General features: G+C 44.7%; 1 protein-coding gene across 3 annotated transcripts in view; it reads left to right on the top strand.

The window, feature by feature from the left end:
* Positions 1-672: 672 nt before the first annotated feature.
* Positions 673-24,934, top strand: part of LOC144600199 (protocadherin-10-like) — a 157,738-nt gene continuing 133,476 nt past the window's right edge. For 2 of the 3 annotated variants that reach the window (XR_013548097.1, XM_078411692.1), the window contains exon 1: positions 673-3,399. Coding sequence is in view for 2 of the 3 variants with exons in the window: in XM_078411692.1 (XP_078267818.1) it covers positions 850-3,399 (2,550 nt within the window). In the remaining variant the exon portion in view is untranslated. The remainder of the gene's footprint in view (positions 3,400-24,934) is intronic. The other variant, XM_078411693.1, reaches the window with a different exon arrangement.

The raw sequence follows: 24,934 nt of genomic DNA on the forward strand, positions 1-24,934 counted from the left end.
GAGTTAGATAGAGCTCAATGGGCTAGTGGAATCAAGGGATATGGGGAGAAGGCAGGCACAGGTTGCTGATTGTGGATGATCAGTCATGATCACAATGAATGGTAGTGCTGGCTCGAAGGGCCAAATGGCCTCCTCCTGCACCTATTTTCTATGTTTCTATGTTTCATTTGCCTGAAAACAGCTGGGAAGAAACTGTCCCTGAATCTGGAGGTGTGCGTTTTCACACGTCTGTACTTCTTGCCTGATGGGAGAGGGGTGAAGAGGGAGTGACCGGGGTGAGACTGGTCTTTAATTATGTTGCTGGCTTTGATGGAGCACTCTGTATAAATGAGTTGGTATGTTTCAAAAAAATAAAAATAATGGACATTTTAAGCCGCTGAATCTCCCGAGTGTCTCCGGATACTTATTGCCTATATATTTGAGCTAGTCATATAGTTTATTTGACTTGTATATGACTGATATAATCTACCATTCCAGACAGTAAAGGGTTAATCCAGCCTGGCTAGTCTCCTCCAATGAGACGGTGAATTGGAGCTGAGAATTTGTTACATCAAAAACTGCACTCCCGCCTTTCCAGCGGATACAGAGAAAATTCAGAAAGAGGGGAATGTGGATGAAGCGAAGGGTAGGCGTGGAGTGGAAGGTATAGACGCCTGCTTGTCGGTGGCTGCAGTGTGAGAGCGTGCCCGCCGGCTGTCTGACTTGAAGCAAAAGACCGACCGATGTGCGTCTTTACGCATATCGCTCGTTAACCTCCGCTCAAAAAACAATGCTCGGCGTGGCTTTTCCTTCCGCTCCCCAGTGCTGAATGTAACTACAAGTTGCCGGCTCTGCGATCCTGCACAAGGTATGCGCGGACCGATGGCTAGTCCTCACTCAGACACCTGCCCCAAGTGGCGTCTGATAACCTTTGTCATCTGGACTTACCTCTGGGAGTTTATCAGCGGTCAGATCCGCTACTCTATTCCCGAAGAGTTGAAACACGGGGCGTTTGTTGGGAATATTGCCGATGATTTGGGACTTGATGTCAGGCAGCTGTCGGCGCGGAGGTTCCGGATCGTCCCTGCCGCCAACACTCAGTACTTGGAGGTGAATCTGGAGAACGGGATTTTGTTCGTGAACGAAAAGATGGACAGAGAGTTGCTGTGCGATTTGACTTCCAGCTGTTTCCTGCATCTGGAGATCGTGGTGGAAAACCCGCTGGAGTTACACCGGGTGGAGGTGGAGATATTGGATGTGAACGACAATTCCCCCAGTTTCCCCTGGAGGGAATTTCACTTGGAGATCGCCGAGTCGGTGGCTCTGGGTTCGCGCTTCCCGCTTGAGAACGCTCACGACCCGGACGTTGGCACCAATACTCTGCAGACCTACAGGCTCAGTCCCAGCCAATACTTCAAGCTAGAGGTGCAGACTCGCAAGGGGCGCAATAAGTTCCCCGTGTTGGTGCTGGACAGGTCTCTAGACCGGGAGAACCAAGCGGTGCACCAGATGGTGTTGACGGCCGTGGACGGCGGGGTGCCGGAGAGGTCGGGCACCGCTCTGGTCATTATCGCCGTCCTGGATGTCAACGACAACGCTCCTGTCTTCGACCAGGCGGTGTATACCGTCTGTCTGGTAGAAAACGCGCTGAGAAACACCTTGGTGATCAAACTGAACGCCACCGATTTGGACCAAGGGTCCTACGGAGAGATCACCTACTCCTTCAGTAACCATGCCCCAGCCCGCTTGCGCCAGCTCTTTCGGGTCGACCCGCAAACGGGCGAAATTCGAGTCAAAGGAGTGGTGGATTATGAAGAGGCGAGTGTTTACGAGATTTATGTCCAGGCGAAAGACAAGGGTCTTTACACGGCGGCCGTGCATTGCACGGTGGTGGTGGAGATTATCGATGTCAATGACAACGCGCCAGAGCTGATATTGACCTCTGTGTCCAGTCCGGTCAGGGAGGACGCAATGCTGGGGACCGTGATCGCCCTGATCAGTGTGACCGACCGCGACTCGGGTGAGAACGGGAAGACCTACTGCCGCATCCCGTCTCATCTCCCTTTCAAACTCCAGTCGTCTTTCAAGAACTATTACACTCTGGTTACGGACGATCACTTGGATCGCGAGCGGGTTTTTGAGTACAACGTGAGCATTACTGTCACGGACTCCGGCACCCCTTCCCTCTCCACCGTCAAAACCATTCTCGTTAAGGTCTCGGATGTCAATGACAACGCGCCCCGCTTTGCACACCCGTCCTACACGGTGTATCTCACGGAGAATAACGCGCCCGGTGCGTCTATCTGTTCAGTGTCAGCCCGGGATCCCGATTCCGAGCAGAACGCCTATGTGTCTTACTGCATCTTGGACAGTAAGATCAAAGGTACCCCTATATCATCCTACGTCTCCATCAACTTAAACACGGGCAACCTCTATGCGCTGCGCTCTTTTGACTATGAGCAACTCAAGAATTTCCGGGTTCAAATCCAAGCGCAAGACGCGGGCTTCCCATCACTTCACAACAACGTAACGGTAACCGTGATCATCTTGGACCAGAACGACAACGCTCCCGAGATCGTGTTCCCACTTCCCCCAAACGACTCGGCCGAGATGGTGCCACGCTCCGCCGACGCCGGTCACCTCGTGACGAAAGTAACGGCGGTGGACGATGACTCGGGTCAGAACTCCCGGCTGAGTTACCAGCTGGCCCAGGCGACTGACCCGGGACTGTTCAGCATGGCACCCTTCACGGGAGAAATCAAGACGACGCGCCGCCTCGAAGACTATGATGCCCCCAGCCAGAAGTTGGTTGTCCATGTCACGGACAATGGGAAGCCACCGCTCTCCACCTCGGTCACCATCAGCGTTTCAATAGTCGATAGTATTCCTGAGGTCATCGCAGACTTAACCGAGGGGCCCCAAACCATCGAATACTTCTCCGAGTTCAACCTTTACTTAATCGTCTCGCTGGGCTCCGTCTCCTTCGTGTTCCTCTTGGCCATCATTGCCCTAATCTCCATCAAGTGCCACAAGGATCGGCACGGCACCCTTGGCGACCGATGCCCTCTCAGTACCTGTTGCCTTCGGGGCTGCCGCCGCTGCTGCCGTTTCCGCAGAAAACACTCCAGGGACGTGTTGAATAATTCACACACCAACTTCCAGATGCCACCCAGCGTGAAAGCCCCGCCGAGCTCAGTGGATGTAGCGGGCGGCGGCGGCGGCGGCGGCACGCTCTCCCAGACCTACTGCTACAAAGTGTGCCTCAGTCCCGAATCGGCTAAGAGCGACTTAATGTTCCTCAAACCTTACAGTGCATCCACGACCGGGGGAACCAAAGCCAAACCCGTCAGCCCCCACGTGAGTACAGCCAGAAAAGAGGGGTCAGACGGGACTAATATTGGAAACAACGGGTCCAGCGAGGTGAGTTGAGACAAAGCATGATCAGATGTTTGTCCATTGATCTGCAGGAGTGCAGGGGACGAGTGGGTGACCTTATAGAAGTGTGCAAAATCATGAGAGGAATAGATCGTTTAGATGCACAGTGTTTTGCCCAGAGGAAGGGACATAGGTTTAAGGTGAAGAGGAAAGATTTAATAGGAACCAGAGAGGTAGTTTTTTTTACTCAAAGGGCGATGGGTGCATGGAACGAATTACCGGAGGAGGTAGTTCAGTCAAGTACTATTGCCACATTGACAGGTACATGGATAGGATAAGTTTAGAGGAATTTGGGCCAAACGCAGGCAGGTTGGACCAGTGTAGATGGGGCATGTTGGTCGGTTTGGCCAAGTTGCGCCGAAGGGCCGGTTTCCATGTTGTATGACACTATGACAATGAACCGCAGCATTAACCCGCTGGGCATAATTAAGCTTTCAGTTTCATATAGAAAGGTGGATAAATTCACTTGGCTTTGGATTTGGCGGGTTATAATTGTCAGGTGTTATTATTGTCAGGTGTATACCGAGGTACAGTGAAAAGCTTTGTTTTGCTTGCTATCCACATACATAAATGCAATCAAGCCAAACTGAAGTACATTAGGTAGAGAAAAGGGGGAGATGCAGAATATAGTTCTCAGCATTGTAGCGCATTAGTCCTGAGAACTAAGTTAGGTGTTTAGGGTAAGAATTATGGCCGGTCAGATAGGTCTTAGTTTTTAGAGAGACAGCGTGGAAACAGGTCATTTGGCCCGCCGAGTCCACGCCAACTAACATCCTTCCTTACACTAGTACTATCCTACTCACAAGAAACAATTTACAGAAGCCAGTCAACTTACATGTCTTTGGAATGTGGGAGGAAATCTGAGCATCCGGAAGAAACCCACGAGGTCACAGGGCGAATGTGCAAACTCGGTACAGCCAGCATCTGTAGTCAGGATCGAACCCGGACCTCTGGCGTCGTGAGGCAGCAGCGCTGCGTCACTGGCCCACTCGACACCAAGAGTCAGCTTGGACTGACGAGATTTTCCCTCAAATGTGGTGGCGAGAGAAAAAAAAAAGGGAAGAACATTGCTGGGATTGTGCTGTTATTGGAAGATCGAGCGCCCTAAACGGGATAATGTCACGTCTGGAATGATCCATAACCTGTGATTTATTTTTTTCATAGGTTTCAGGTCTCCACGGCGGGTTGTTCATTCCTTGAATGGGAATTAATGAAGAGACCCTTTCTCGCGTGATTTCCCCAGTGTAGCTCAGGATTTAACGCGCACAGACTCTTAACCCAACTGTGAATTCAAAGTACTTCTATATCTCTTGGCCTGACGAAAATTGCTTCTACCACGAATCAAATCTGCGTCTAGACTACCTTCAGTAAATTAGAAAGACAGGCACACGGGTATAGAAGCCGAAAGCAAATCTGAGAAACAGTGGTATTTAATTAACTGCATCAAAGGGAGCAGCCCTGTACAGAAACCCTTTGAACTGCTGTGATAACTCACGGCAAAAACCCCCCCCCAACATGTTTCAGCGGATCGGTAAAGCTGCTTTGCAATAAAATGATCACAATTGATTAAATGGAGCTCAGTAGAGAGAACATAAACTATTTTGATCACACCAGCGTTGAAATACCACCATCACTGCCCCTGAGGTTAGTTAGGATTGACAATTATTTTAAGGCTTCGTTTCTTTTAAGTCTTTGGACGCTTGCAATTGTAATTTTAATACTAGATATCTAAGAGTTGATCCCGCTTCCCTCAATTCCCAGCTCCACACGATTCAAGGCAAACTATCAATAACAGAACTGCATTCCGGATAGGCGTGTGGGCACGTGGCAGTGCAGATGCTGGTTTACAAAAAAAAATGATGCTTTGGAGTAACTCAGCGGGTCGGGCAGCATCTCTGGAGAAAAGGGGATAAGTGACGTTTCGGGTCGTGACCCTTCTTTAGACATTGGATGGATGGTTTCAGTCTGAAGAAGGAAGGGTCTCCACTCGAAACGTCTCCAGAGATGCTACCTAGCCCGTTGAGGTACTCTAACGCTTTAAAAAAAAATGCATTCATGCTGAGTTCAAATTCTGGATATATTCTATTAAATAAAAGTGCGACGATTCTTACGGGCGTGAAAAAAACTTTGGTTTACAAACGCTGGTGGCGCAGCGGTAGAGTTGCTGCCTTACAGCAGCAGAGACCTGGGTTCGATTCTGACTGCAGGTGCTGTTTGTAAGTAGTTGTACGTTCTCCCCGTGACTGCTTGGGTTTTCTCCGGGTGCTCCTGTTTCCTCCAACACTCCAAAGACGTACATGTTTTGTAGGTTAATTTGGCTTCGGTTAAAAAAAGTAAAATCGTCGCCAGTGCGTAGTGCGGGGTGATCGCTGGTCGGCGCGGACTCGATGGCCCGAAGGGCCTGTTTCCGCGCAGTCTCAAATCTCAACTAAACTAAAATGAGATATTAAAAATATTAAAATATCCGAGAAGGTTAATACACAGAATGGGGGGAGAAAAAGGACGGAGTTTTCAACAGTTTGCCTGGGGCTAAGTTATAAATCATCCATATGTAGCAAGTTTGGAGAAAGGGCATTACTGCCAGAGATGTACACAGCCCGGTAAAGGGTAAGTCGAACCAATATGACCGCGCGTTTGATGCATGTCAAATACTGTTTCTTCACTCTCCCTGCGTGCCAGCGGCGGTGTGTAAATCAAAAACTGCCCTTTTCGCCGAAGAAGCCCTTTCTTTCCCCTCTCTATTGATTAAAACATTTTGCCCTTCAACTACTCTCGTTATTAAAAGTATGAAATTGCATGGTTCTCATTTCTGTTAAATAAAGCATGTGAGGCTCTTAATTGCAAACCGGACTATTTTTTTAATTAAGAAATTGTTAATTCGCAGTTTGTTGACATACACGGCGGTCTGACATAGCATTTGGGCATCACAGTTTTGGAAACGTCCATACTGGAGCTTGTAACTTCGCCGGAGAGGATCTGTATGTTTAGGTGTAACTCGCAATGAAATGATCTATACGCCAGCGCAGAGGGTGATACGTGTTTAAACTTTAGTTTAGAGATTAAGCATAGAAACAGACCCTTCGGTCCACCGAGTCCACGCAGATGATCAGCACCGGATAACACTAATTCTATGCTATCCTACTTTCTCAGCCGCTCCCAACACTAAGGATAGAGTGCCAATTCACCTACAAACCCGCACGTCTTTGGGATATTGGAGGAAATCGGAGCACCCACGCGGTCACAGGGAGAACTTGCAAACTCCACACAGATAGCACTCGAGGTCAGGATCAAGTGCCGCAGCAGTGCAGTTGCTGCCTCACAGCGCCAGGGACACAGGTTCGACCCTGAATATGGGTGATGTATGTACGGAGTTCCAACATTCTCTCTGTGACCGCGTGGGTATTCTCCCGGATGCTCCGGTTCCCTCACACACTCCAAAGACGTACAGGTTTGCAGGTTATGGTAGGTTGTAAAAAAACAGGTCCCCAGCGTGTGTAGCTTAGCGGACGGGGAGTCGCTGCTCGGTTCGGACTCGGTGGGCCGAGGGGCCTGTTTCCGCGCTGTGTCTCCAAAGTCTAAAGTAAACCCGGGTCCCTGGCTCTGTGAGGCTGCTGGTCCACCAGCGACGACATTTTGCTCTGCATTTGGGGCTTTCAAAACGTGATTTACATTGCCTTCTCCCCTCTACTTAATGAGTGAACTTTTGTTGTTCCCTGTGTGTGTCTGTCTCCTTATCATTCATTCTACTTTCATTTCAACACGAATTATCATTTCTATTAACCTTATGAAAAGTGTACTTGAAGTTGGGAAACAATCAGTCGAGCACGCCATTCTTCCTGGCCCACCGCTACTTACAGAGAAACATTAGCATCAGAACCAAGTAGCATAGTAATTTTGGGACCCGCGATGCACAGCATAAGGCAATACTCTGTTGCAATTGCACAGTGGTCTGTTAACGATTTTTTTTCATTATACAGTACAATCCCACCGTGCCAAAAGCAGTTCAATTGCCTTTTTTTATGCTGTGCAGTTTTATTACATTTTCAGGTTTTCGGAAATGGAGTTTCTAAGGGCAATGATCACTGTTGCTGTGGTTATAACGGTGCGTTTAATAATGTTATATTTGATATTTATACATTATTCAAGGATGGCTCTCTCTATTTCTGTTGTGTGGCTGAGGATTAATAACTGCAACATAATGCCATGGGCAAGTGGTATGACTCTGGGTCAAATGGGGAGAAGCAGCAGCGGCCGGCTGGAACACACAATATAGTTCTGATTGGCTGATATGTTATTTTCGTGAGCCACAACAAAGGGAAAAATAATCAGAATGTAGAAACAAAGAACCGTGCAGGTGCTGGTTTATACCAAAGATAGACACAAAGTGCTGGAGTAACTCAACAGGTCAGGCAGTATCTCTGGAGAAAAAGGATGGGTGACTTTTCTGGTCGGTACCCTTCAGACTCTGTGAGTATTGCATGCATTACTGGTCGCCCCATTACAGGAAGGATGTGGGAGCTTTGGAAAGGGTGCAGGGGGGGGGGGTTATCAGAATGATGTTCAGAGAGTTTGAAGAGTCTTGTAACACCAGGGTCCTGGGTTTGATCCTGATTATGGGTGCTGTCTGTACAGAGTTTGTACGTTCTCCCTGTGACCGTGACCGTGACCGCATGGGTTTTCTCCAGGTGCTCTGGTTTCCGCGCATACTCCAAAGCCAAACAGGTTTGTAGATGAATTGGCTTCAGTAAAATTATAAATTGTCCCTAGTGTGTAGGATAGTGCTCGTGTATAGCATGATCGCTGGTCGGCGTGGGCTTGATGGGCCTAAGGGCCTGCTTCCGTGCTGTATCTCCAAAGTCTGAAGGGTCCTAACCCAAAACATCGCCCATATTTTTTCTCCAGAGATGCTCCTTGACCTTCAGTATATAAGAAAATAACTGCAGATGCTGGTACAAATCGATTTATTCACAAAATGCTGGAGTAACTCAGCAGGTCAGGCAGCATCTCGGGAGAGAAGGAATGGGTGACGTTTCGGGTCGAGACCCTTCTTCAGACCCTTCTTCAGACATCTCCTTGACCTTCATGTTGCTCCAGCACTTTGTGTCTATCAGGGGAAAAAATCTCTTCATTTCACAATGTTTGTGTTAAATGGTCGTCATGTGTGTAATTTTTTAGCTATTAAGAAAGATACAAGTTCTATCATATGTAGATCAGTAAATATTTGATACCGTACCCTGGGTTTGGAAACAATGAATTTTGCTCAAATGTACAGTTCTTCCTAATTGCAGACCTTGAGAGAGATAATCGTGTTTGATAATGAGATTATGTAGAGCATAGCACAAGAACAGGCCCTTTGGCCCACAATGTCCATGCTGAACATGATGCAAAGATCAACTCTTACTTGCCTGCAGATAATTCATACCCCTCCATTCCCTGCACATCCATGTGCTATCCAAAATTCTCTTAAAATGCCACCATCATGTATGCCACCATGCCACAACCACCACCCCAGGCAGCTCATTCCAGGCACACACTACCCGTTGTGTAACAAAACCTGCCCCGCACTTCTCCTTTCAACATCCGCCATCTCACCTTAAAGCAGTGCCCTCTAGTATTTGATTTTTCCACCCTGGGTTAAAGGTTCTGACTGTCTACTCTATCTATGCCTCTCATAGTTTTATATACATCTATCAGGTCTCCCTGCAACTTCCGGCATTTCAGAGGAAACAAACCTAGTCTGTCAACCTCTCCCTGTAGCTAATACCCCTTCTTAGTCCAGGCATCATTCTGCTAAACTTCCTCTGCACTCTTTCCAAAGCTTCCACATCCTTCCTTTCATGGGGTGACAAAAATTGCATGCAATACACTCAAACGTGGGGTAACCAAAGTCCTAGAAAGTACATCATGACTTCCTCACTCGGAGATTCAATGCCCTGACTTCTGAAAGCAAGCATACCAGATGCCTTCTTTACCACACTATCTACTCGTGTTGTCACTTTCAGGGAGTTATAGACTTACAGTTGGTGATTCCTGTATAACTTCAAAAGTTTATAAGTTCTTGGAGCAGAATTAGGCCATTCAGCCCGTCAAGTCTACTCTGCCTAGTCTGATCTATCTTTCCCTCTCAACCCCATTCTCCTGCCTTCTCCCTATAAACCCTGACACCATTACTAATCAAGAATCTGTCAATCACCACCGTAAAAATATCCATTGACGGCCTCTACAGCCGTCTTCGGCAATGAATTCCACAGATTTACCAACCTCTGACTATAGAATCATTCAGGTCTCCAGAGTCATGTAGCGTGAAAGCAGGCCCTTCAGAGCAACTTGCCCACGCTGACAAACATGCCCCATCTACACTAGTCCTACCTGCCTGCTGTATCTCTATAGTCAAAAGATTAGGTGGGTCAAAGCCACACTGCAACTCTAGACTAAACTAAACTAAACTAAACTAAAGTGGTGAAGTTTAGAGATGGAACACACAGCTGGTCACAGAGAGCCAATTTTAAGAATCCCAGCATCAGAATCCTTATGGCACAGTAAGTGGTCATTTGGCACAATAAGTCTGAGCCAGCTATTTGTAAGGGCATTCAAGTTGAATCTTATGAGTAAAACACAAAGTGCTGCAGGAACTCAGCAGGTTGCCGAATCCCGACTCGCAACATGGCCTATCCATTCCCTCCACAGATGATGTCTAATTTGTTAAGTTGCTTTGTGCTTTGAACAGGATTCCAGCATCTGCAGTTCTTTGTATCTCCCATTGGGCCTCATGTTTTCTTTGGTTCGTTACTTAATCATCTTAATTGTCACATTCCTAATCCTTCTCAATTGGAAATGGTCTCGCTTTAGATTAGTGTACCGAGGTACAGTGAAAAGCCTTTGTTGTGTGCTAACCAGTCAGTGGAAAGACTATACATGATTACAATCGAGACATCCAAAGTGTAATTACATGATAAAGGGAATAACATTTGGTGCAAGATAAAGTACAGTAAAGTTCAATTAAATATAGTACGAGGGTCTTCAATGAGATAGTTAGTAGCTCAGGACTACTCTCTAGTTGTTAGGATGGTTCAGTTGCCTGATAACAGCTGGGAAGAACTTATTTATGTTTGTCAAGTTCCTGTATGATTTTTCCATAAAACTTGACATCATCCTTCTCCACACTGCAAATCTATGTTATGGATTCGAGGAAAGCCTAGAAAGTGTCAGGCACTTGATTCAGTGCCGAAGCAAATGGGATCACATGGAAGCACAGATGCTGGAATCTTGCATAGAACACAATGTGCTGGAGGAACTCAGTGGGTTGGGCAACATCTTTGGAGGACATGGATAGGTGACTTGTTGGTTCGGGACCCTTCTTCTGACTTATATGGCTAGGTGACATGTCGAGTCGAGACACCCCTACCGACTGAAGATGGTTCCCGATTCGAAAAGTCACCTTCCCATGTCCTCCATAGATGCTGCCTGACCGGATGAGTTAGATACGTTGGAGATATACTGTGGGAAAACAGGCCCTTCGGCCCTCTAATTCCGCATGGATCAGATGCACGGTAGGTCACCCCATACACTAACATTATCCTACACAATAGAGATCATGTACAATTTTACCAAAACCAATTTTGAAAAGTTGTGAATGTGTGGAATTCTCTGCCACAGAAAGCAGTGGAGGCCAACTCTCTGGCTGTTTTCAAGAGAGAGTTCGATAGAGCTCTTAGGGCTAACGGAAACAAGGGATACGGGGAGAAAGCAGGTACGGGGTACTGAGTTTGGTTATCAGCCATGAACATATTGAATGGCTCGAAGGGGCGAATGACCTACTCCTGCACCTATTTTCTATGTTTGTATTTAATTAACCTGCAAATGGGTACATATTTGGAGTGTGGGAGGAAACCGTAGCCCCCAGAGAAAAAGCCACGCTGTCACAGGAAGAACATATAAACTCCATATAGACAGCACATGTAGTCAGGATCGAACACAGGTCATTGACACTGTAAGGACGCAACCCTACCACTGCGCCACTATGCCGCCCCAAACCTTTCTAATACAAGTACCTGTCTGTGTCTTTTAAATGTTGCTATAGTATCTGCCTCAACTACCTCCTCTAGCAGCTCATCCCATATACCCACCACACTCAGTGAAAAACAGCTGCTCATTCCTATTAAATATTCCCCTCTCACTTTAAACCTATGTTCTCTGGTTCTTGATTCTCTCACCCTGTACATTCACGCTATTAACTTTCCAATATAATAATCCCCATGTGGAAATACAATTGTCAGGAATGGAGTGGTGTAAATTCTCCTGGCTTGTTCCAGTCTAATCTTATCTATCATTCGAAGTTTATTGCTAATGACCCATTCCGGTCTGCTCAGTGCAATCCATGCTGGAGTTTGCATATACCTGATCAGGATATTGGCATGCTGCTGCAGTTGCCTTTTACAGTGCTGCATCAGAGGTAGTGTTAGAAGGGGCTTTGGAAGAAAATTGGTTTTATTCTTTGCTAATGGACCAGTCAACTGGAAGATCTGCTGGGCTTGCTGATAGAGAAATGGAGGTGCTGATGCATGAAATAGGATTCTGGACCATTTTCCCTGGAGAACTGTCCGGGATATCTAAAATTACATATGGATAGGGGAGAGGGGATGGGGGGAGGGGGGAATAAAGGGTGGGGGAACTGGAGAGAGGGGTGTATGAAATGAATGATGCCTGCTGCAGTTAACATCCTTGGCACAAAACTACAATGGAAAAAGACAGAGAATATAGAAAATCTGGGCGTCACGGTGGCGCAGCGCCAGAGTTGCTGCCGTACAGTGGCAAGGTCTCAGGTTAGATCCTGATGACGAGTGATGTCTGTGTGGTTTTGTTCTCCCTGTGACCGCATGGGTTTTCTGTGGGTGCTCCGGTTTTCTCTGACACTCAAAAGATATATCGGTTTGTGTGTTAATTGGCTTCGGTAAAGATGGTAAATTGTCCCTAGTGTGTAGGATAGTGCTAGTGTACGGGGATCACTGGTCGGTGCGGACTCGGTGGGCCAAAGGGCCTGTTTCTGCGCTGTATCTCTACAAAACTAAACAAAATGAAACTAAAACATGTGGGAGACAGGTCTCTTATCTACAAACCTGCACGTCTTTGGAAAGTGGGAGGAAACCGGAGCACCTAACTGAGTATAGAAGTTGGCAGGTCATATAAGTTGGAAGGTCATGTTACAGTTTTATAAGTAAGTTTACATTTAGTGCTGTGCTTAGTTTTGGTCACTCTGTTATAGGTAAGATGTTGTTAAGATGGAAATGGTGCAGAAAAGAATTACGAGGATGTTGCCAGGTCTTGAGGGCCTGAGCCATAGCAAGGGGTTGCGTAGGCTCTTTGTTCTCTCGGCGCTCCCTCCCTCTTTGTTTTTGGTGCCCCCCCCACGCCAGGCCCCTCTTTGGTCTCAGCGGCGTGTCATCGACTGACTTCTGACACCCACCCGACTGACCTCCTGCACCAAACATCCCCTTTGCATTGATATTAAAAAATATGCGAGCTAAAGTTCTATTTTATAAAATGCAGGTGTTAGTGCTTATTCATTGCATGTCTTATAGCACACAGAATATGTACTGGGTTGTTATTAAATTACACTTGGAATGTTTCCTTTAAAATGCCAGAGGTTGAGGGGAGATCTGATGGAAGTATATAAAATTATGTCCGGTATAGATAGTGTAGACAGAACCTTTTTCCCGGGGTGGAAATGTCAAAGTTCAGAGGACAGAGCTTTAAAGTGGGAGGGGCAAGGTTTAAAGGGGATGTGCGGGGCAAGTTCTTACTTAAAGAGTGGTGGATACCTGTCAAGGAAGAATATGGAAGATAGACACAAAATGCTTGAGCAACTCAAAGGGCCATGGAGTATTTCTAGAGAAAAAGAATAGGTGATGTTTTGGGTCGACATCCATCTTCACAGAGAAAGTAGAGGTTGGAGGGGTGGGGGGGAGGAGGGAATAAACCTGAGGCGAGAAAAGGCCAGAGCAACTCAGGGCCAGCAACAGATGATCTTAGGAAGGTTGGAGCCCATAATGGCCCATTGTTTGCTGGGGAAGGTGTGATAACAAGAAGGATACAAGAATGTGAACAGTGGAACTTGTAAGACGACTGGGGAGGGGAGGAGGGAGGGGGGGAAGAGGGGAGTGGAGAGAATGCAGGAGTTAATTGAAATGAGAGAAATCAATGATCATATCGCTTGTTTGTAAGGCGCCCAAGCGATTGGAGGAACAGCACCTCATATTCTTTTTCACCAGAGTTACTGGCCTGACCCGCTGAGTTACTCCAGCATTTTGTGTCATTCTTTGGTACAAACCATCATCTGCAGTTCCTTCCTCCCAACCATTCTACCAGCAACTGGACAACTGTCCTGAACTACTATCTACCTCATTGGAGACTCTCGGACTATCTTTGATTGGGCTTTACTGGCTTTATCTTGCACTAAACATTATTCGCTTTATCCAGTATCTGTACTTTGTTGATGACTCAATTGAAATTTTGTATTGCTTTTCCGCTGACTGGATAGCACGCAACAAAAGCTTTTCACCTCGGTACACGTGACAATAAATTAAACTAAACTAAACAAAACTAAACTGCACATGGAAGTAATGTGTCAGAAAGAACTGCAGATGCTCGTTTAAATCAAAGGTAGACACAAAATGCTGGAGTAACTCAGCGGGACAGGCGGCATCTCTGGAGAGAAGGAATTGGTGACATTTCGGGTCGTCACCTATTCCTTCTCTCCAGAGATGCTGCCTGTCCTGCTGAGTTACTCCAGCATTTTGTATCTAAACATGGAAGGATATGTGTCAGGTGCCAGGCAGAGCAGATTAGTTTAACTTGGCAACATATTTGGCAGAGACATTGTGGTCCAAATGGCCTGTTCCTGTGCTGTCGTGTTCTATGCTCTATATGTGATTATGGTTTTTCAGTACATCAGTCCTGCTTCTGTGTTTGTGGAAGGGAGTTTGTGATTGGAAGGAGCATACACTTAAGGAGTAGGAAAAAAAAGTGCAGATGCTAGTTTTAATAAAAGGTAGACTCGAAATGCTGGAGTAACTCAGCGGGTCAGGCAGCATCTTGGGAGAGAAGGAATGGGTGACGTTTCGGGTCGAGACCCTTCTTCACACTTAAGGAATATTGACTGAAATTTAAATTTTGTTCGCATATGACAAGTATTGCAAATGAAGCAAACATTCCCCCGTTATTGATAATGTGAGCAATTTTATGTTAAAATTTACTCACACTCAAAATGATATTCATTTATGCATACGAAGAAAAAATATTACTGCAGTTTGGAAGTCTTCTCTTTGATCTGATCTGTAGTATTGATTTGGCTTTTCTTTTGATTAGAGCCGCTCATTATCGAAATCTCAGTGGAACTTGAGACATGGGTTGTGGACATGATATATGAAATTTGCTGCCGGAGGCAGGCACTATCACGATATTTAAAAAATATTTGGACAGGTACATGAATAGGATAGGTTTAGAGGGATATGGGCCAAATGCAAAGAGGTGAGACTAGTGTAGATGGGGCTGTCGGGGTGGGCAACTTGGGCTGACGGGCCTGTTTACATGTTGTATGACTCTATGACGCTCGAAAAAACTCCATGAATTGGATTAAACCTCCGTGTTCCCAGGTGCCTGCTGCCCTTTAGCTTGGAGATGCTGGAGATACCATGAATTTAGATGCTGCCCACGTTTAGAGATAGAACATAGAAAATAGCACACAGCACACGAACAGACCCTTTAGCTCACGATGTCTGTGCCGAACATAATGTGCCAAGACCAACCCTTATTTATCTGCATGTGATTCATATCCCTCCATTTCCTGCATACCCATATGCTTATCAAAAGGTCTCTTAAGTGCCTCTATCTTATCACTAGCACCACCACCCTTGGCAGTATGTTCCAGGAACCCACCAGCTTATGTGTAATAAAACATGTCCCGCACATCTCCTATAAACTTTGCCCCTCTCACCTAAAGCTATGCTCTCTAAGCATTTGATAATTCCATCCTGGGAAAAGGTCCTGACTCTAGACGATTTTTGCCTCTCATAATTTTATCTACTTCTATCAGGTCTGCCCGCAACCTCCTTAATTACTGAAGAATCCTCGGACAGATGCTGCTGTGAATGTTGCTGAAGGCACACAGTTGCAAGCAGTAAATGTTTAGGAAGGAGCATTTGATGCCAATCAAGTGGATGGCTTTATCCTGGTTAGTGCTGAACTTCCTGGCATTATGGAGTCTAGTTATTGTTAGTGCAGAGATGTAGCATTGAAACAGGCCCTTAGGCCCACCGAGTCCACGCCAAACATTGATCACCCATTCACACTAGTTCTATGTTATCCCAACTTTCTCATCCACTCCCTATACACTGGGGGCAAGTTGCAGAGGCTATTTAACCTACACAACCCTGCACGACTTTGGGATGTGGGAGGAAACCGGAGCACCCGGAGAAGACCCATGCGGTCACAGAGAGAACGTGCAGATTCCACACCCAGGCAGTATCTGAGGTCAGGATCAGACCTGGGTCTCTGGCGCTGTGAGATAGCAGCTCTATCAGCTGCGCCACCATTTTGCTCTTATAGTCCTTATTTCTATCTCCATCAAATCCCTAACCCAGTTGGAAGGAGTTAATTAAAAAGCTTTTCACTGTACACATGACAATAAACTAAACTAAATAATGCGCCTGAGGAGATTGCAGTGGCAGCTGAGATTCAGAAAACAGCTTGTTTACCTTTGTTGATGAAAGAACCAAGTTTTCTGCAATGCATAAAGTCTGCTTACAAAAGGAAATGTAGAATAAATCAGATTAGGAATTTCTTGAGTCTGGTGAAATACTTGCAAGGTCAAGCTGCGAATATGAAGGACTTCGCTCACTCAATCAATGCAATAAAAAAAAGCTCTTCCCTTCCAAAGTCTACAATAAAACATATGGAACACTCAGATGCTGCAATGTTAGTACCCTGTGTGATATTGGTTGTAAACAAATATAAGCAAAGTTAAACAAAACATAGATAGGGTGAATGCACAGAATCTGTTACCCAGAGTAGGGGAATCAAGAACCAGAGGACATAGGTTTAAGGTGCAAGAGGAAAGATTTAATAGGGATCTGAGGGGCTACTTTTTCACACAGTCGGTGGTTCATTTTTGGAATGAGCTGCCAGAAGAGATAGTTGAGGCAGGTACTGTAACAACATTTAAAAGACATTTGGACAGGTACATGGATAGGAAAGGAATATGGACCAAATGTGGGTAGATGGAACAAGTGTAGATGGGGTATCTTGCTCGGCATGGGAAAGTTGGGACTCTATTAAGATTCATTCCTATAATGTTTTCCACCATTGTTAAAAGGAAGATCACAAGGAACTGCAAATGCTGGCTTACAAATAAAAGACACAAAGTGCTGCAGTAACTCTGCGGGTCAATACAAAAAAAGATACCAAATGACACGCTGAGTTACTCCAGCATTTTGAGTCTTTATTTATAGAATTAGAAGACTGGACATTAAAATAATGCCGTGCAACAGGGGCACAGTGGTAGAGGTAATGCCTTACACTGCCAGAGTCCCAGGTTCAATCCTGACAATGGCTGCTGTCTGTACGGAGTTTATACGTTCTCCTTCAGACCTGTGTGGGTTTTCTGTGGGTTCTAGTTTCCTCCCACATTCCAAATTCGTACAGGTTTGTAGGTTAATTGGTTTCAGTAAAATTGTAAATTGTCCTTGGTGTGTAGGATAGTGTTAGTGTACGGGGTGATTGCTGTCAGTTGATCAGCCATGATCACATTGAATTGCGGTGCTGGCTCAAAGGGCTGAATGGCCTACTCCTGCACCTATTATCTATTGTCTATTGGCTCGATGGGCCGAATGGCCTAGTTCCACACTGTATCTCTAAACTAAACTAAACTAAACATGTTATAGGGCGAGTTTAAGATTATGACTGGGAAGTATCTAAACCCTTAGTAAAATGAAGAAGCGACCATAATACTTACTCCTATGGAAACGTGAGAAGAAAACCCAGACGATACTGAAAATTGAAATAAAAATAGAAAATGCCAAATATTTTGAACATCAACTGTGGAGAGAGAAACAGAACTAATGTTTTAAGTGAATGACCAGACATCAAAGTTACTCTAGAGGAAGGAATAAGAATTAGAACAAATTCAAGAAAGTAATTTTGAAGTGTGTTTTGCACATCATAACAAAGGTTAAGAAAGGGAAAAATAGAATATCTAGAAACCTATAAAAAGGAAACATTACATATGATGAGTGTTTAACAGAATGAATGAATATGAAGGTATGATGAGCGTTTGAACCAATGAATGAATTAATGAATGAATCAATCAATAAATCAAAGATGAACAGACTGAAGAAAGGTCCTGACTGAAAAAGTTGCTGATCCATTTCCTCCAGAGTTGCTGCCTGAACCGCTGAGTAACTCCAGCACTTTGTGTCCTTTAGAGATGCTGCCTGACCTGCCGAGTTGCGCTACCACTTTCTGTTTTGTCAAATAAGATGATGTTACCATTCAAAGTAATTGGGCAATTGGAAAAATGGGAACAGAACATGCTACTAAAGGAACAGCAGAAACTCAAAATAATGTCTGTTGGATAATCAACTGGTGAAATCAGAAAATAATGCACCATAAAAGAAGAGCATACAATCCATCCAGGCTGATGAAAAAGAGCAATTCCGCCAAATTCCTCCTTACAGCTATTTAGTGTGGAACCTTGAATGTTCTGGCCTTACAAACGCATCTTCAAGGATTTAGGAATTTGATCAACGTTTCTGCTTTTAGTATGCTCTTCATCATTGAGTTCCAGATGTCCATCAACTATGAGTGAAAAATTCTTCCTCCATTTATCTGCCAATTATTTAAAATCTACACCCTCAAAAATTATCGACCATCCCACCATGCAAAATAGGTCTCCACTCATTCCATCCAAGCCACATAATTAAATCTTTCTACCATTTCTCTGATTCAAAGAAAATAACCAGTCAAAACAAATATTCCCCATGGATAAAATTCTTCAGTTCTTGCAGTGTCCTTTAAATGTTGCCTTTATTATCTGATACGCACAATATCTTTGGGCTAACTGATTTTTATTCAGTTGTGGTATAGTCTCTTTGTTCCTAATGCTATGCATTGGCAATATATATGCTGTATGTGTCTTAACTGCCACCCTCAGGGATGTGTGGAAATGCATTTAGGGTCCCTTGACACCTCTCCTTGTTGTTGCTCTCCAAATATATTACCTTACATTGAAGTCATAGATTTATAGAGCAATCCAGCACAGAAACAGCCCCGTTGGCCCAGGCTATCAACCACCCACTTGCAATAATTCTACATGATTCCCACATTATTACTAACTCCCCCTGGATTCTACCACTCACCTCCACACTAGGGGCGATCTACTGTGGCCAACGTCTACCGACCTGCATGTCTTTGGGATGTTTGAGTAAGATGGAGCATCTAGAAGAAGTCTGAGGACCTGGGCAAAATCTATATAGTCACAGGGAGAATGTACAAACTCCATGTACAAAGCAGAGAATACAAAGTGCAGGAGTAACTTCGCTGGTCAGGCAGCACTTCTCGAGGCAGCCTGCATCGTAGGAAACACACACCACCTTGGACACACACTCGTATCACTCTTGCCATCGGGAAGGAGGCCGAAAAGTGTAATGTCCAAGTTCAGGAGCATCTTCCTCCCTACAGCCATCAGGCTATACTACACTAAACACTAGAAGCTCCAAATAAGCTCTGAACTACATAACTTGGGGGCATTGGTTTTTGTCTTTTTGCACTATTACTGTTTGTTTTTATGTGTGTGTGCATGTATACATATATAATACTAATACCAAATAATAAAGCTGAAACTAAAATTAAATCAAAACTCGCTCCTCCCCACCTAACATTTGCTCTCCAATTGGTGGCTACGATACTCTGTACTATTATTTTGAACTGAAAATAGAATACAGACAACTAGAGCAAAGGAACAGGCCCTTCAGACCACAATGTCTGTGCCAAACCTGATGCCTGACTAAACTAATCTCCGCTGCTTGCACGTGGTCCAAATTGCTCCATTCCCCGCATTTTCACATGCCTATCTAAATGCCTCTTAAACATCACTATCGTATTTGTTTCCACCACTACCCCTGGCAGCACGTTCCAGGCACCCACCTCCCACTGTGTAAAAAAGCATGTCCTGCACATCGCCCACTTGTCACAGCGCCAGAGGCATGAGTTCGATCATAACCTTGGGTGCTGTCTGTATGGAGTTTGCACGTTTGCCCTGTGACTGCGTGGGTTTCCTCTAGGGGCTCCAGTTTCCTCACACATCCCAGAGACATACGGTTTTATAGGTTAATTGGTCTCTGTAAATTGCTCATAATGTGCAAGGAAATAGATGCAAAGGTGGGATAACATAGAACTATTGTGAACGAGCGATCAATGGTTGGTGTGGACCAGGTGAGCTAAAGGGGCCTTTTTCCATGCTGTATCTATAAACTAAACCAAATGAAACTAAACTTTCCACTTCTCAATTTAAAATGATGCCTTTCGACTTACTTTACTTTAGAGATAGAACGTGGAAACAGGACTTCCGGCCCACTGAATCCGCATCGATCAGCAATTACCCTGTACCCTAGCACTATCCTGCACACTAGGGTCAATTTTACCAAAGCCAATTAACCTACAAACCTGGATGTCTTTGGAGAGTGGGAGCACCCAGAGGAAACCCACACAGTCACAGGGAGAACGTGTAAACTCCGTATGGACAGCACCCATAGTCAGAATCGAACTTGGGTCTCTGGTGCTGTAAGGCAGCAACTCTACCGCGGCTCCCCTGTGCTGCCCCCCATGCCCTCTTGTAATTCTCAGAAATGTGCCGATATATTTGCTCCTCAGCCTCATACAGTTAGGAGGTCTATAAAAAAAAATCCCAGTTGTTTATTTTGTTGTACGTTGCATTGATATTTTTGCAGTTCTATCCTTTTGACCCCTTTCTCTGGATGTGATTCCAAGCTCATCTTTCTCCAGTATGACTGGATTCCTATTTATTGCAAATCCATGCATCTGGCATGAGGAAGCTTGGAAATCAAAGTGCAGATGGTTGCTTATTTTTCAGGGTAATTGTTATTACTATTGAACAATGGCATGGTATGTCTCATAATTATCTTAGCTGCTGAATAAGGCTCATTGTTCTTGTGTTTGCCTGGAAGAAATTATGTTATTAGTCCAGTTGAAGAGAGAAAATGTAATTCTCTTCAAGAAGTTTTGCCTTCATTTTAAATCTCAGCTGTGGCTCTGTGACAGCACACTCTGATAGAGCAGGTATTAAGTTCAAGTCCCACTTCAGATTGTTACAAATATACCAAGGACACGCCGCATTATTGGTGCTGTTCATTTGAAGATGAAATGTTGGACCGCTCTCACATATTGATTTTTTTTTCACCATTCGTTATAATCATTCACATGGAATTCAATACAGCAATAATACATTTGGAGAGGGTAAACAAGGCAATGTACAGAATGACATCGCCTAATGATACAAAAGGCCAGTATTTAATGACTAATATAATTGCTCTCAAAAATATGAAGAAGAACTGCTTTCTTGATTTAGAGTCGGCATGGTGGCGCAGAGGTAGAGTTGCTACCTTACAGCACCAGAGATTCGGGTTCAATCCTAATTACAGGTGCTTTTGTATACATTCTCCCCGTGAACTGTGTGGGGTTTTTCCGGGAACTCTGATTTTCTCCCATACTCCAAATGCGTACAGGTTTGTAGGCTAATAGGCATGGTAAAATTGAAAATTGTGCCTAGTGTGTGTAGGATAATGTGAGCTTGTACGGATCACTGTTTGGCGTGGACTCGGTGGGCCAAAGGGCCTGTTTCTGCGCTGTATCTCTAAACTAAACTAAAGTTGTAGAGTCGTACAGTGTGGAAACAGGCCTTTCGGCCCTACTTGTCCACACTGATCAGCACGCCCCTTCTCCACTACTCCCACCTGCCTGCATTTGGCCCATATCCCTCTAAACCTATCCTATCCATGTACCTGTGTAAATATTTCTTAAATGTTGCGATAGTACCTGCCACAAATACCCCCTCCAGCAGCTCATTCCACACACCCACCACCCTTTATGTAAAAATTGCCCCTCAGGTTGCTATTAAATCTTTCCCCCCCTATACTGCAATTTATAGTCATAGAGACATAGAACATAGACCAGTACAGCACAGGAACAGGCCCTTTGGCCCACAATGTATGTGCTGCATATTTTGCCAAGTTTTACTAATCTCCTTTAAAGTTTCCCCGTCTTCCCTTAAAGCTATGCCCTCTGGTATTTAAAATTTCCACCTTGGGGAGAAGGTCCTAACTGTCTACCCTGTCCATGCCTCTCATAATTTTATAAACATCTCCTCAACCTCCGACTCTCCAGAGAAAACAATATAATTTGTTAAAGCTCTCCTTAAACCTAATGTCTTATCCAGGCAGCAATCTGGTAAACCTCTTCTACCCCTCTAAAACCTTCACATCTTTCCTGTAATGGGGCAACCAGAACTGCACACGTCACCCCACATGCTACCTAAGCAAAGTTTTATAAAGAGGTATAGGGTCATTGAATTCTAGAACATGGAAAGAGGCCCCTTGTCCCAACTTGTCCATGTCAGCCAAGTTGCCTACGTGCACTAGCCCCTTTAAATGCATTTGGCCCATATCCCTCAAAAACCCTTCCTATCCATGTACCTATCCAAGTATATTTTAAATATTATAGTTGTAATATGTTAAAAGTGCATTTATACACAAAATGGATGTGAGAATATTTTTAGCTCAGAGATTTAGCAGGGAAACAGGCCCTTTGGCTCACTGAGTCCACATCGACCATTAATCACCCGTTCACACAAGTTCTATGTTACCTCACTTTCTCATCCACACCCTACGCATTAGGGGGCAATTTGCAGAGGGCCAATTAACCCATAAAACCGCATATCTTTGGGATGTGGGAGGATACCAAAGCACCCGGAGGAAACCCACGTGGTCACAGGGAGAAGGTGCAAAATCCACACATAGACAGCACCTGCGATCAGGGTCGAACTCCTACCCTCTTGCGCTGTGAGGCAGCAGCTGTATTAAAGATCACTCTTAGAGGAAAGGGCAGCAAAGTTTTCACCAGAGTCTTTGCTAATGTTTATTCTGCAATATTGTTACTAAAACAGTTTACCTGTTCATTATCACGTATTGGTAAGAGCGATCTAGCAGATTGCAAATTGGCTGGTAGTGAATAAGAAGCAGGGTGTGTGTAATCCAGGCCTCTGTGATCACCGTTCAGGTGATCATTGATGGAGCAAAAGCCTTTCTTGTTTTTCTAGCTCGCAGCATTATGCCTGTGAGAGGGGTCGCTCAGCAAGTTATTTTGGTGGCATTATTAACTTCTGTACTTTGGGAATCCAGCATTGCTGTGAAATTAGGCAGCCCTGTCATGCTGTTGTTGCCTTTCTCTTTCAATATGACACCAGCAATTATTTTGAGGCTATTGGGTTTTTTTTCAAGTGTGTTCACTGAATAAAATACCAAGCTTTCTGTAGTCTTGAAGTGACAGTTTCTCAGTTCTGGAAGGCAAAAAGAAATGAGACTCCAACAATTTTAATTAATTGTTGGCTTTCGGGTGTTGGATGTTGTTTTCTTAGTTTAGAGACTCGGTGGATCTTTGGCCCACTGAGTCCGCGCTGCCCAGCGATCCCCGCACACAAACACTATCCTATACTCATCAGAGACAATTTACAATTTTACCAAGCCAAATAGCCTACAAACCTGTACACCTTTGGAGTGTGGGAGGAAACTGGAGCTCCCGGAGAAAACCCACGCAGGTCACGGGGAGAACGTGCAAAATCTGTACATACAGCATCCATAGTCAGGATCAAATCCAGGTCTCTGGCGCTGTAAGGCAGCAACTCTACATCTGTGCCACAGTGCCGCCCCTTGTATACTGTTTACTGTATGTACAAAGCCTTAAGGATTGGCTTGCTATGCAATAGCATAAAGAATGTTTGAAATCGGAAAAAGAGTAGGTGAATGGAGGGGTTGAGAGGGATACTGGCCAAATACATGAAAATTGGAACAGTGCAGGAAGTCAACTTCGGTGGCATGGAAAAGAAGGACCTGTTTCTCCATTGTATAACTCGATTTCTCTGTGTCTCTTCATTAATATCGCTTTGCAGCATTATAAAACTTTGGTTAGGCCTCTTTTGAAGTATTATTTGCTATGTGAGGTGAATGGAAGAGTTTAGAGGGTAATGGGCCAAATGCAGGCAAATTAGAACAGTTTCTATCCATGTATGCATTCAAATGTTTTTAAAGTGTTGTTATAGTACCTGCCACAACTACCTCATCTGGCAGCTCATTCCATATGCCCACCACCCTCTATGTGGAAAAGCTGGCCCTCAGATTCCTATTAAATCTTTCCCCTCCCACCTTAAACCTGTTGTCTAGTTCCCCCATCCTGGATAAAGGACTATCAATTCTTCCCATGACTTTGCACACCTCTATAAGAGTATCCTTCTGAGCTCCAAGGAATAACGTCCTAACTTGCCCCAACTTATAACTCAATCCATCAAGTCTTGGCAACATCTTCGTAAATCTTCTCTGCACTCTTTCCACCTTAATAGAATTAAGACTAAATTTTAGACTTTACTTCAGAGATGCAAATCGGAAGTAGTGCCTTCGACCAGCCGAATCCATGCCAGCGATCACTAGCACTACCCTACACACGAGGGACACATTACAATTTCACCAAAGCTAATTCACCAACAAAGCTGCACGTCTTTTGAGTGTAGGAGGAATACCCGGAGAAAACCCACGCGGTCGTAGGGAGAAGGTACAAACTCCGTCCAATCAGCACCCATGGTCAGGATTGAACCCGGGTCTCTGACGCTGTACGGCAGCAACTTAGCGCCATTGTGCCGCCTCTTAGTAAATAGTGGAGCAGATATGATGGGATGAATGGCCTATTCCTAGTTATTTTTCCACAAAATGTTTTTCCAATGTCTGCTAGTTTCTTATTTCTATTAATAATTTTGCATTCTTATACTCTAAGGATAATTCAGCAACTTTGTTTTTCATATACTTGTGGAAGCTCTTGTATACCTTTCTAGCTTGCTGTCATGATCTATTCTCTGCCTCTTTTTTGAAGTGAAACTTTGTTGATTTTTTTAATACTTTTTATCACCAGGGTTACAAATAATCTTTGCAAAATTGTCTGTCTTTTCTTTCATTATGCTATTGAATAATAACTACACCATTATCTTTGTAGTTTTGCACTGACAAATCCTTCTTTTGGAGTCTATATTTTTGTTGAGAAATCGACTTTAGACTTTAGATTCCAGACTTTAGAGATGTAACATGGAAACAGGCCCTTCGGCCCACCAAGTCTGCGATGCTTTGTTTTGCAAAGGGAAAACAAAGGGAAAAGCTATGAGTGCATAGAACCAGAGGGCATTGGTTTCAGG

This window comes from Rhinoraja longicauda, chromosome 14 (assembly GCF_053455715.1).
Source record: "Rhinoraja longicauda isolate Sanriku21f chromosome 14, sRhiLon1.1, whole genome shotgun sequence".
NCBI lineage: Eukaryota > Metazoa > Chordata > Chondrichthyes > Rajiformes > Arhynchobatidae > Rhinoraja > Rhinoraja longicauda.